Source organism: Bactrocera latifrons, unplaced genomic scaffold, assembly GCF_001853355.1.
Source record: "Bactrocera latifrons isolate USDA-ARS-PBARC rearing strain unplaced genomic scaffold, ASM185335v1 scaffold_29, whole genome shotgun sequence".
NCBI classification, from domain to species: domain Eukaryota; kingdom Metazoa; phylum Arthropoda; class Insecta; order Diptera; family Tephritidae; genus Bactrocera; species Bactrocera latifrons.
Window position 1 is genome coordinate 874,942 of NW_017536518.1, and position 13,491 is coordinate 888,432.

General features: G+C 37.5%; 5 protein-coding genes and 1 long non-coding RNA gene across 6 annotated transcripts; 3 read left to right on the forward strand and 3 right to left on the reverse strand.

The window, feature by feature from the left end:
• Window positions 1-8: 8 nt before the first annotated feature.
• On the reverse strand, window positions 9-1,591 carry LOC108970206 (spindle and kinetochore-associated protein 1-like). The gene is made up of 4 exons (XM_018935466.1): window positions 978-1,591; window positions 783-922; window positions 305-477; window positions 9-246 (listed from the first exon to the last, which is right to left on the reverse strand). Exons 1-4 carry the CDS (start codon window positions 1,371-1,373, stop codon window positions 86-88), a joined length of 870 nt encoding a protein of 289 aa, XP_018791011.1. The 5' UTR covers window positions 1,374-1,591; the 3' UTR covers window positions 9-85.
• Window positions 1,592-1,678: 87 nt separating this feature from the next.
• LOC108970203 lies at window positions 1,679-4,531 on the forward strand. The gene is made up of 4 exons (XM_018935460.1): window positions 1,679-2,814; window positions 2,884-3,309; window positions 3,370-4,010; window positions 4,137-4,531. Exons 1-4 carry the CDS (start codon window positions 1,944-1,946, stop codon window positions 4,365-4,367), a joined length of 2,169 nt encoding a protein of 722 aa, XP_018791005.1. The 5' UTR covers window positions 1,679-1,943; the 3' UTR covers window positions 4,368-4,531.
• LOC108970205 lies at window positions 4,447-5,716 on the reverse strand. Its single transcript, XM_018935465.1, has one exon. It carries the CDS (start codon window positions 5,546-5,548, stop codon window positions 4,607-4,609), a length of 942 nt encoding a protein of 313 aa, XP_018791010.1. The 5' UTR covers window positions 5,549-5,716; the 3' UTR covers window positions 4,447-4,606.
• Window positions 5,717-6,360: 644 nt separating this feature from the next.
• LOC108970217 (CLK4-associating serine/arginine rich protein) lies at window positions 6,361-11,296 on the reverse strand. The gene is made up of 7 exons (XM_018935488.1): window positions 10,948-11,296; window positions 10,764-10,861; window positions 8,680-10,641; window positions 8,257-8,380; window positions 7,706-7,805; window positions 7,451-7,556; window positions 6,361-7,337 (listed from the first exon to the last, which is right to left on the reverse strand). Exons 1-7 carry the CDS (start codon window positions 11,044-11,046, stop codon window positions 6,530-6,532), a joined length of 3,297 nt encoding a protein of 1,098 aa, XP_018791033.1. The 5' UTR covers window positions 11,047-11,296; the 3' UTR covers window positions 6,361-6,529.
• On the forward strand, window positions 7,736-8,315 carry LOC108970218. The gene is made up of 3 exons (XR_001993460.1): window positions 7,736-7,827; window positions 7,889-8,142; window positions 8,224-8,315. It is a non-coding gene; the product is annotated as an uncharacterized LOC108970218 (long non-coding RNA).
• A 204-nt stretch (window positions 11,297-11,500) lies between the features above and the next one.
• LOC108970197 lies at window positions 11,501-13,488 on the forward strand. The gene has a single exon (XM_018935446.1). The coding sequence runs from the start codon at window positions 11,727-11,729 to the stop codon at window positions 13,125-13,127; it is 1,401 nt and encodes a 466-aa protein (XP_018790991.1). The 5' UTR covers window positions 11,501-11,726; the 3' UTR covers window positions 13,128-13,488.
• Window positions 13,489-13,491: the final 3 nt, after the last annotated feature.

A 13,491-nucleotide genomic window follows, 5' to 3' on the forward strand; every position in this document is an offset into this window, starting at 1 on the left:
ACCACACATTTAATACTTATTTGCAAACATGCACGATTTAATAGAATACAACCGTAGCATAATTACAATATGTACATGGCCACATTCAGTGGGTATCAGCATTCCATATATAACATACAGTCTGCAGCACGCGCTGTTCCTGTATAATACCTAAATGCCGCAGCATCACAATACGGTTTTGTTGTTTTTTATCTAGCATCTTATTAATTTGTTGTGAAATATCCCCCGGCGTTATGAAATTGCGGCCTGAAATAGTTTAAAAATTTAATATCAGTGATTTAAGGCAAGCACTATTATCAATTACCTGGAACATAAGAGGACTGTTGATTGTAGACTCTCCATAATTCTAAATCATGCCGATTACGCACCGTACTTCGTTGGCGATGTATTAGTTGATATTTTTTATTAAAACACGGAACTATGACGGAGTCCAGAAAGTTCCGAAGTTCGTCAACAGATTCACGGCCGCGCATATATCTGGAAATTTGATGTGTAGATATAAAAATTAAGATTAATAATTTAATATTTACATAAAATAATAACTTGCAACCCGATATTTACTTTATTGGGGAAGACAAGTCAACTCTATAAATAGCAAATCAGAAAGCTTCTAAGTGTTTATAGATAACGAAGAAAATCTGAGTTTTTTCCAAATACAAAAAAAACGACGTTACTCTGGTTGCATCTAAGCTATAATACTCTTCACAATTACAAAAATTACACATATAAACGGTACTAGATTTTTGAAAATTAAGAGTATTGTAAACTTTGAATTCACATACTTTGGTATTGCCTCAAACTGTTCCGATGTTATCCGGTATTCGAAGTCCAGAAACGTGAAAGGTATTGGATTAATATTTCTTTGTTTTATCAATGGTGATTCCTTGTAACTGCTTAGAGTAAGTTTGGGTGTTATAGCATGCTGCAAAAGACAAGTAATTGAATCAATTCCTTACACACAAGTTCAATAATCTTACAGTGTGCAAATTTAGATTATCTAATCCCTTTTCCAATGCGGTTATAGGCTTTTTTTCTGCAGTTCGCGGTGCATTTGAAGCATTGAAAGCGGCTAGTACTTCATGTTCTCTCCTTTGTGCCTCTTCAAATTTCCTTCGACGCTCCGCCAGCACATATTCTAAAATAGCACCTTGCTGCCTTTGCATTCGAATTATTAAACGACCATGTTGTTCATCCACTTTATTAATATCTTCTTTAATCGCTTTTCTCACTTGATCCATAAGTTTCTGAAGCTCCTTAGTTTCTTTTATCAATTTCGACGAAACATTATGTACTTTTTCACGACGTAAACTTAGCGCTATGAAGTTTTCAATTAATAATACTTTTTCATTGATAGCCGATTTAAATTCTTCCATAATCGTACCAATTAAAATAAATTAGTAGTGAGAATATATTTAATAAAGCGGTGAGCTGGTCAGAAATTCAATTTATCTTTCAAAAATAATAATTTAAACATATAGGGTGTATAGGATGATCAAAATATTTATAATGCTGCCACTTGACGGATATAAAACTAAATCTCAATATTACAATTATCTTAAAAAATGTATTTTATAATAAGAATACAATATTGTAAGAATTTAACGTTCACTTTCATCCTTACCGATTAAATTAACTACTACTTTCATTTAAAAACAATAAACGTTTTTACGATTCTCTGGTTAATTTTTACGATTTCTTCTTAGCTCCTTATGTTCACAATAGTGATAACTGCGTTGTGAACTAATTGTAGGTCAATTTCAACAGAGAACGTATAATAATATAAATGTACGTTCTCTGATTCCAATTTGAAAATGCCATCAGTTTTCATATGTGTCATAGCGAAAAGTAATATCCTCCAATGTATTAAACGAAATATTGTCATTATTTCCACAAACTATTGTTTTAAGCTGCAATTTTAATGTGTAGATCACCTGTTTAATATCATGGATCGCACAATAATTGCTGTGCAGCGTGCAGAAGAACGAGAACTCAGTGAAAAGTTGTATAAAAAACTGCGCGGGCTGGGCCTATTGCATCCGCAAACAGATGAACTGCGAAAATGTCTTAACGAAGAAATGTTCATTAAACCAAATGCTCAGGCATTTTTTCATGTAATGCATTATTTGTTTTGTTTATTGGATCCTACTGAGTTCAAAAAGCGCTTCTATTGGCCTATCACAGATAAACGTTCAGAGGCGAATTTCCGCACAAGCACTGTTGAATATTTGAAACACCTAAATGAGAAATACAAACTACAATGGGGGGATATTAAATCATACTTAGTTGTAATGCCTGGAGGTAAGAAATTCATCATATTTGTTTTGGATTTGGTAGCATTCGTTGTGCAAGAGCAGATACGCTTTCGAGAAAAACTACTAGGCGCTGATGTGGAAGCTGGACATGTAGCTGATCTAAATCTAAAGCGTATGCGAAAACAAAATTCATTTTTCAAGGATTATGCCTCAGCCTATATAAGCAATGTAGATGAACAAATAGTGCAATTACGCGGAAAAACTCAACAACTGGAGAAAATTTTTAATACGCTTGCACAAGAAACGGGTAGCAGTAAAAGTGAACTATGCAACGGTCAATTTATTGAACTATTTGAAAAATCAAACCGAGATGTGTTTCAAGAGAAATTTGTTAAGGGAACTGCCATGGTTCGTAAATTGGAAGAACCACTTGCCGAACTAAAAGAACGAATAGATAAATTTCAATTGAAAGAGGCAGAAATGAAATATGATAAAGGTCGAGTGCGGCATGCTCTTCAAAAGATTACTGACGCATTGCCGGCCGAAAATACGGAACAGCCAGGTACGTTTTTCAGTTTGTTGAGTGTTTTCTATTAAAAATTTCATATATTTCAATAATTAATATTTTCAGAAGCATTTTTACATCCCAGTGTGAATGCCTTAGATGATATCAAGTTAAACGAGCTCATAATTGCGTTTAACTTAATCCATCCCATATTAGAAAATGCTTTCAGTGAGGTGGAACAAACTAGAACTTCTGGGGAATTTGTCCAAGCAGAGTTAACCGCACTCAAAACTGAATTTCAACAAATAGAAATGCAAGTCACAGATTTTCAATTATCGCTGAACACACAAATGAAAAAACGTTCAAATCATCGCAAGCAAACACCAGGACATATTAGCGATGATTGCAACTCGCTAATGATGAAGTATGTTTGCACGCCACCAATCAAACTGGAAGCGCTTAACACAGGCCGTTTAGATAGTATGCGCTTACCACTTTTTGCAGATATACAAGCTAAAATTGCCACCGATTCATTAAGTGGTAATGTTTCAGGTATTTGCAGATTTTAAATCAAATAAATTTTTTTATAATAAATACATCACAAATTCGCAGTATTGCCCCGCTCTGTAAGAAAACAAACTATTAAAGACACTTCGATCGATTTGAATAACACAATGAACAAGTCGCGCATTATTGATTCTACACAGCTTCTGCGCACTATTCATAAGGGCAGCTTGCGTGCAAAACATCAAAAAACCCAAAATAATACGTCTACCTCCAAAGCTTTACTGAGTACTAGTTGGCGAGAACGTCAAAATATATTTCATAAGGATTTGCAGTCTGAACCAGTTATTTTAACAGAAAAAACATTCCAATCTAATAACTTAAATATAAGCGTCGAGCGCTCAGCAGACCTTGTGAATAGTATTCAACATCTTAGTGGACAACATGCTAATGCTTCGCCCTACACCCCTTTTAATTCTAATGAGCGGACACGTATCGCACGCACGCAAATACTCGAAGCTATAAGCAGTAGTAGTGGGAGTGGTGGAGGGACAAAAGCAAAAGTATTATACACTAGACGACTTTCAGCAGTGCAGAAAGTCCAAGGAGATTCAATGAATATCACCAATATGAGCACAAGTCCTTCTGGGCGACTAGATGCACTCGTGCCGACGCCAGCTGAATTCACTGACACGCCAAGACTCAAATTGAACGACATCACAATGCAGGAAAATACAACTTTCGTTGACGTAAGCCACACATATTTAATTTATTTAAAAAAAAAATATATTTAACATTTGAAATTTTTAAATGAAATAGATAAGCAACTACATATGTCATATTCTAACATCCCCTTTAAACGTATATACTTATAGAACACTGAGGAGCGTGTGGCCGCTGTGCAAGTGTTAGAGTTGTCTTCCAGATGCGTGCTCGTGACAGAGAATACAAGAAACGTAAAATTAAATGGAGAAAACGATCAAAATATGATTAATACCCCGAAATGTGCTCAAACCAAGGTTCGGCAAATGCCGACACATATAATTGCCGATGATGATAATTTATTCGATATAAGCGATACCGTACTAAATGATGTTACAATGTAGTCAAATACTCATAAACTATTTTTTACACGTAGACACATTCATACATATACATATACAAAACATGCATGGACACATTTCATTTAAATCTTTTACGGTTTGCATTTTTTATATTTCGCTTTCCACATAACTGTTTGGCAATAAACTAAGATTTGTTTTTAATATAATAGAAATTCGACTTAATTTGATTTATGTAATGCATCATCGAAACTTCACTGTATATACATATGTATATAGCCATTTTACTCTGTGATAAATGCCGCCTTTTGTTTGGGTTTAAATTTGATATTCCCCAATTCTCGGATGATCGGTTTTATATGTGGACTTAAATATGGTCTGCGATTTAGTTCCATGGTGGCTTTAGATTTTTTATAATTCAGTATATTCATAACATTTTCTCGCTCAGCGTAGTACATGTCATCATAGGGATTCACTTTGTTTTCCGAAATCGTTGCGATGGTTTTGTCATCACTTATCGTTTCTAAAGTGCTCTTTTCATTGACATCACTCTCCGACGTGTTCTTTGCTTCGTTGGTCGTTACTGTCTTTGTAGCATCATCGATCACCATTCTTTGCATAACATTGCGCAATTCCTCACGTATGACTTCTGTATTGATTTTGAATTTCTTCGCCTGCAAGTGACGTAATTTCGGCACCGTTTGCAATACCGTAGAAATACGTTCTTCCAAATTGGTAATACGTTGTTCGAGTATTTGGAAATTTTCGACGATCAACTTATTCTTGTCCGTCTCATTTAGCATTTCGACAGTGACTTCAATTTCTTGATTTTCTTCCGGCAAAGATTCTGCACTAACCGTTTGGCTTTTGCTCTCGATTTGCACTTTCTCACGCAGGCAACGTTCTATAAGTGCGTCGATCTCTTCTTTGCGTATAAACTGATCGGTAACGCATAGTTCTTGCAAAATATTTTGTACTTCTTCGCGCACCAAACAAGTTATCGAGAATGTGTTGTAGAAGTTTTTTTCCGAGACGCTAGTGCTTGATCGGGAGCCGTTAAAATCCATCATAGCATTAACCACTTGTGGGGTCAGCGGAATCAAACGTTGCGAACTATTCTGTGCCGTGTGTTGATCGATAGCGTTGCTGCTTAAATATTCCCCTTCACCTGACTCGATATGCTGATCCTCTAGCTTGTGCTGTGTAGAATGGAAACCGCTTTCCATAAACTAAAAAAATTACGTGATGCTCGTTTTGTGGTTTATCGTTTGCTCCGCTAAAGGTTTGCTTTCGTGTTTTGAATATTTTTTTGAATGTTTTTCAACTTTTGGGACACTTAAAATTTTGCTTATGGAATATAAGAATAACTTCAAATTTATAAAAACACTTTCAAGAGTTAAAATTTATTTCATTTCCTAATGTAAAAAGCAAAGCTACTTGTATGCTCAGCGGGATCTTGACGGCAAAACGCCGGGGCCTATATATTGTACTTGGCAAGTTGGGAACATACAAACATATTTACTTTTCACCTCTTTGGCGGAAATGACATGTTAAAAAAAAAGAACGTTAACTTCGGTGGAACCGAAGCTTTAATACCGTTCACAAATACGAAATATTCTAAACAAGAACTTGATTTCGATAGGTCAGACTGTATGGCAGCTATATGCTACAGTAGTGCGAACTGATTCATATGGACAATAATTCATGCCAAATTTCATGAAAATAACTCGTCAAATAAAAAAGATTTCTAAACAAGGACAACAGTTTTCAATCTAAGATCTTGATCGTTCAGCTAGTATGGCAGCTATACGCTATGTTTTCCGATATCAATGGTTCTTGCTTGTTGGGGAGAAAACAAAAAGTTTAAAATCGATATCTCAAAAACTTAGGGACTAATTCGCGTATTTACGAACAGACAGACTTACATTACTTAAACTTGATATGCTGATAATTTATATATATATTTTATGCCTTCTTTAGTTCTCGCAAACATAATATATACCCTCTTTAAGGTATAAAGTAAAACAAACGGCTAAACTACTGTACCAACAATTGATCTTTATTATGAATCAACTCTTCAAATAATTAATGAAGTTATGTTATTTAAATAGTTCAACCCTTATTTGTATAAAAAAAAAAATAGTCAACAAAAGAAACCGAGACAATTTCCACAAACGGAAGCTGTTGCTGTCTCTTCAGTGCTTAGTTTAGTAATCAACCAGCTTCTTTAGTTTCGGCGGCGCCGATATGACAATACGGTTCCTATTACTACTATTAGTATTGTTACCACTGCTGGTGACAGCTTCTTGCCTGCTACTCGGCACATCGCGCTGATGTCGATCTTTGTCCCTATCCTTTTCCCTTTCCCGATCTCTGTCTCCTCTATCACGATCGCGTTCCCGATCTCTACAACGATCCCTTTCCCTATCTCTATCACGATCACGATAGCTTTCACGTGAGCGCGGCTCATTTCTTGAACGTGAATGTCTGCCCCGCTCCCTATCCTTATCCCGCTCACGTTCACGATCGCGTTCATCATAACGTTGTGTACGATGATGACGCGACGCACGTTCACGACTGGTATCACGTTGCCAGCGTGAACGTGAAGCACTGCGGCGTCGGCGCCTCGAAGCGCTACGACCATTACGCGAACGTGAACGTGAGCGTCGTTCAGTTGCAGCCGCCCGTTGCAGCTGATAATAGGACTGACTGCGACTGCGCGACCGATGCAATCGCTCTTCTCGACTTTTACTACGTTGTATAGTTCTAGCCTGAACATGTAACGTTGACGAATGGTATTGGTCATGCGGTTGTGCATCTTTCCCACGATCTGCAGCGTGCGGATGACTTTGTGTCGATAGTTTTTCCGTTACAGGAACTATTGTAGGCCCGCTGCTTACCGATTTGCTGCGTCGTTGTGATGGCTGATGTGAGGATTTTGCAGCACCCGAAGCATCACTATCTGAGTCCTTACCGCTTGATGGCGTACCATAGCGATGGCGAAGCTCACGTTGTCTGTAAAGAATTGTGAACAAAAAAAAAAAAAAAAAAATAGATTGTGTATAGATAGATGTGCCAGGAATGTGGAAAAACACGTTTAGAATGGACGTTTGCATAAAATAATTTACCTCCGTCTTAGTTTCAGTGCCATTTCTCGCATCTCATCCTCACGTTCTTGTTGCAATTGTCGTTCACGTTGCCATTTCTCGATTTCAGCTCGTTTATCCGCTTTGTCTATATTCACACACACACACACACATAAACAGGCGCACAGATAGCAATGAGTGGTGAGAAAGAAAAGTTGAATAGCATTTAATGATATCTTCGCTAGATCAGTATTACGAACAAAAAAAATCAATTGTTTGTACAAGTTTAGTACTTACATTGCTTGTTGAGCAAATTTTGCATTTTGCGTTTCAGTCGTTCGCGCAAATTCAAACGACTGCTGCTGCCCTGTGGCGCTGATGAAGATGTTGACGGTGTCTGTAAGGAATCACTTCAAATGGTTAACAAAAGCACAACCAGTTTTCAAATTATTAAAACTACATATAAATTATAAATTCTAGATGAGGTCAATGTCCTTTCTTCAACAAAGACTTTTCACAAGCTAAGAATGTCAAAAAGAAGTTTATGTATATAATTACAAGCAAACGGTAAAGTGGTGCATTAAGAAAAAAATATATATTTAATAGTTTGAAATTTACTTTATAACACCACTTGATACCACAGTGATTGCTATCGTCTATAAATAAAATGTCATCAAAGTCAATTAAAGGTCAACAATTCAATAGCATATCACTGTCCATTTTTATAAAATTTGGTAAGTTAACACCCTATCCCCTTGTCCATGAGTCTTTATAATTTTGTTATTATTCCGGCATTTCTCGATTTTGTGTTGCAGAAATTCAAATATTTTTTGGTGGTTCTTACTGACTTTGGTTTCGGTAGCATTAGAAAAACTTGGATTGATTTTCGCCGGAGCAGTAGTGCAATATTTGCCTATTTGTTTACCAGTGGTTGACGTTGATGATGATGGCAAAGGGTTGGAACGTTCAGAGCTAAAATAACAAACAAAATAGAAAGAAACATGTGAAAGTGAATTGCAATCAAAATATTTATATTATTATAATGACAGCTCAACCAAATATGAATTTAATGTTTTTTAATTGCATTTTGCTATTAAAGGAACTTACAAAATGCATAGAGAAATATGTGACAAAAAAAAATCGGCAAATTTTCTTTCAACTTATACATAAAACGTTCCGCATACAGACGCGTAATTATATATATATGAAAAAAACATGAATAAAATGTGGTCAACTTTACCATAGATGCATTCCTTGTGCGCATAACTTACGTAGTATCCACATCCATGCGTTCGTCACTGTCATTTCCATCGCCGCTGATTGTTGCATGAAGTTTTACATTGTCTTTATCAACTGCGTTCGTGTCTGAGGCGGAGTCGCTGTCCGAGTCCGATGAGTCATCTCCACGTTTGCGTCCATAATAACGCTTAAGCGGTGGTGGTGGCGGTTCCACCACTTGCGGCAATAAATTTATTGCCACTGCACTGTCGGAAGCTGTTGTTGATTGAGTGCTTGACCCCTTAACGACCTCGACTGGTGGTGGTGGTGGCGGCGGTTCTTTAGCTGCCGCGGCTACTGCGGTGGACATGACACTTATACGCGTTGATAACGGATAACTAACCATAGGCATAGCCGCCGTGGCAAAGGGAGCGCTTGATGCCGCCACTTCCGATGTACTAATTACGGGTTGGATAACCAATTTTCCTTTAGACAAATTTTGTGATGAGCTAGCACTGCTGGCATTGGGAGGCAACGTTTTCGTGTGAGATCTGGAACGCGTTCGTGTACGCGGACGACGACGGTCCATTATTGGTGACTTTCTATATTTTGAGTTTTGTTTGCGTTTGCGCTCTGAATGCCGGCTGCCGCTTGAAGCGGAGCGACTACTGCGTCGCCTGGAGCGATGTGAACAGCTGCTAGTTGATCTATAACGTCGTTTATGTATTCCAACGTGACCACTACGTGATTGTGAACGTGATCTGGAACACGAATCGGATCTAGTACTTGAGTGTCTGGAGCGTCGTTTGCGTCTTGAACGTTCATAGGAAATGGACCGTGACCTTCTATGTCGATGACGTCTGTTACGACTTTGACTTCGCAAGCGCGAACGGGATCGTGAACGCGAGTACGGTCGTCGTCGGCGTTCCCTGCTACGTCTTTTACTTCGACGACGACTTCGACTGCGTGAACGCTTCCTCGATCGGCTACGCGAACGGCTTGTTTTACTGGTTTTACCCATAGCTGATGAACGTTTTGTACTTTCATTTAACTGTTTGAGCTTTTCCAAATTCTCCTTCACCTTTTGTGCATAGGTAATTTGCGGTGTTAACGCACCTGTAGCTGCTGACACACCAGCGCAGGATTCCCCAAGAGTTTGAGGAGTACGTCCAATACTAATTGAAATTTTCGAATGTGGCTGTAACTCATCTTCTCCTCCGAAAGATGTTATGTATGTAATTTTCCCAGCATTGGGATCAGGTGATGGTGAACGTGATTCACTCTCCTCGTCTTTATCTTTTTTCGCACCAATGTCTTCTTTCGCCGCATAGCTTGGTGGACTAAATGGACGACATGCAATACGACGTTCTTTTTGTGCTCTGCGCTCCCTACGAGACTTCCGTCCACTTAATAGCATCTTTTCTTGTTCTTCTTCACGTGCAATACGCAGGGCTTCGGCCTCATCTGCATCTTTTGTTAGATAGGAATAAAAGTCATTGCTAACCATGCCATAATTACGACCACAAGCATTTAACTCATGTGCTTGTGAAGTGTCTAGTTTTGAGATGTCAATAGAAACATCCATATCCATATCTGAGTCGGACTCTGAATCAGACCCTTTTTCAGATTTCCCACTTGATTTTTCTTGAGTTGAAGAATGAAAAGGATGGCTACCAGATGTTGTTGATGCGACACCCTCTTCATAAATATAACCGATGCTCACACCACTCTTCGATGGTTTCTTTTTATTGGAACTTCGTTCCATAGCTTCCAATTGAGCATTTGCACCAAATTGCTCTTCTAAGTACAGTTGATGTAGGAATTTATCTTCCGTTACGTTTAGAAAATCATTCTGGGCCAAAATACGATATCTTTCATAATTGCATTGACGTTCCTCTACGGAGGTTTCAGAATTCTCAGGTTCATTTACTTTTGGTATCGCCGGAATGTAATCTAAATGTGCACGCACGTCGAAGCGATCGATTAGATTATCCTGTTGGCCTTGCCAAGGCACACTATAAAATACAAATGCCGAGTATATAATTATAATCTTATTTTTCTATTTTAATAAATCATAAATATTTAATATAAAAATGTAAGACAAATAAAAAACGGATATTTCCGAAATATGACTTGCATGATGGCGGCTCCATCTCCCGCGGCAGCTGTTGCTGGGTCGAGATGAATTTTACACCGACGCCCATGTACTTGAATGAACTGAGTAGGGTCCGCTTGCTGCGTATATAATAATTTGAAATAAATGATATTAATTTGACTGTATTATAAATTATCACAGTTTCTCATACACTTTCGTCACTCACAATTTTTTCGTAAAAATCCTGTCGACGCTCCGCACGTTTGCGATAGTCTACAATCATACCGCGTATGCGGCGTTCTTGCTTGCGAGCCTCGTGCCACATTATCCACAAGTATATTCTTTTGGCACTGCGCGATATATGTGTTTTGCGAACTTAGCATTCGTAAAACATTCTAGACACTATGTCACTATAATTCCGCCATCCAGGAGAATCTCTTAAAGATTAAAGTCCTTTTTCGTTGGATATTATATTTTACCTCAGATGTACGATATGAAGAACAAAATGGTTTGACGTTCGTTTGACATTCTGAAATTACCGCCAGCCGGCGCAGACGGTGCTGCCGTGCAAAGTTAAGAACTCGGGAAAAAACAAAATTGGGAATAATTATTATATACCCTAAACAATTAAACGTTCTATATTTCTTTACATAAATAAATATATTTACTTATAATTTCATTAACATTTTTTGCTATATTTCAAAAGGTTATAGAATTAAAGATTTGAATTAAAACAAATACCATAATTTCTACATTGTTCAATGTGAAGCTTTTATCGTAAAGTTATAAAAACGTTCTAACAAATTGGTTTAGTAGCGACTACTCTGAAAGGATATTAGTGCTTGTTCTTCTAGTTAGTTTGTTTACATTTGTGTCAACGTCCTTTTCATTCACGTTTTGCTCATCATTTTTTAGGGTTTGTTTGTGACATCGATTTTAATAAATTTACTTCCGTAGATTTGTAATTACTTTTGATATCCTTTGAATTTTACTTTTTTTGAAGCAATGCCTAAAAAACGTTTTTATAATTTTCCCGAAATGGTATCCAACGATCTTCACGAGGAAAATATACCAATATCAGTGTCTAACAATAATAATAATGACGAAACTAACGAAGACAACGAAGACGATTCCGAGTTCCTACAAGATGTTCCTTATTCATCCAGCAGCCTTGATCGCAGTTCAATAGGATCAATACCATGGGCTGACGATGCCATAAAACAAAATCAATTAGATTGGGAACAAGTTGAGCGTATGCTATCTGGTGAGGAGACACTGCCAGTCGAACCAGATTTGCGTAACGAGATTATAGAATGGCAGACGAAATTTCCACAGTTATTAGAACAAAAAAAAGCACATGAAATCGTAGAAAAAATCATTGATAATTCACAAGCAAATAACAGTTTAACAAAAAATATTGATGATGACATAATTTCACATTTGAGTTTGAACAGTTCTGATGATGAAGACAGGTATGATGAGCTGGCTACGCCCACTACTACTGGAGCACGACGGATCGAAACATTAGAAGGTCCGTTTTTAGGAAGGAAAAGGGCCATAAGTAAATCATACGCAGACAGGCTCTCAGCCAAAATGGCTTTATTGCGTATAACAGCAATACGTCCAAAACATAGAAATGATTCAATTAAAGTAATACCACAACAGACTTCAACAGATCGTGAGCACAGTGGTACATCTAGTTCATTGCGATTACGTAAAATATCAACGAGTAAGCCTCAATCTATTTTGCAACCGCCTGGACTGCTTCACGAAAACACGCCTTTTGACACGCAACACCATTTTCGTATGCCTCCAATTCTAAATGTATTGGAAAGTAAACGCCGTTTTCGAGATTTGGCCTCGAATAAAAGCTTTGTGCAATTGACTCAAGTGAAAGCACCTTACGCTAAATCCGCAGCTATAATAAGACAGCCGGAAAATAATTTATCAATTGGACATACACCAAGGGCTACAATTTTTACGGGTCATCATCAAACTGTGTGGCAAAAACCGCTAATTGCTAACCGTGTGAGCAATAATTTTTTCAACAATCGAAATGCCATTATATTGCCTTCCCTCCATGCAAAAGGCATCAGCGCTCAACATCAGCGTCGAAATAGTACAACATCCAGTACAGGCGCGGGTACAAGAACACAAAGTTTATCGAACTCCAATGTAGGTTCTTCAGCTAACAGTAGCGGTGATTTTAATCTACTACCACGAAATGCGGTGGATCGTTTTGTGTCACGCTGGCAGCAAATCAATGCCAATGTATCAACTTCTACAGGAACTGTTTCAACCGGTCGCTCAATCTCAGCAGCAGTTCATCATCATGCGCGTGCAGACGTCGGTTTGCGAGAGTTGTATGTGCCATATAATGCCTTCAAACATGATGGCTTTAAATAGCGATCACAGGCGTGGCGGTTTGTATAATGCGCCACGATTTTTACAACACATGAAGAACAGTGTTTCGAATACAAGAAAATATTAAATCAAAACCAAATAATGGAAATTATTCTTTTAATGCACTTTCCATTTCTTTAGGATTGAATGATTAAAACTATTTCAAACAACTGCCAATATTTCTAGTTTTCGAAACATTGTACAACAAAAACTATACTTACATAATTTGTACAAAAAAAGAATTGCAAAATTGCAGTGCAATTATATAAGAAGTGCCTTTTAAGCGTTAAAGTTGTATTAACGTTTTAAAAAGAACTGTGTGAAAATAAATTTTGAAAACAGTCAACAGATAGTCGATAAAACTATA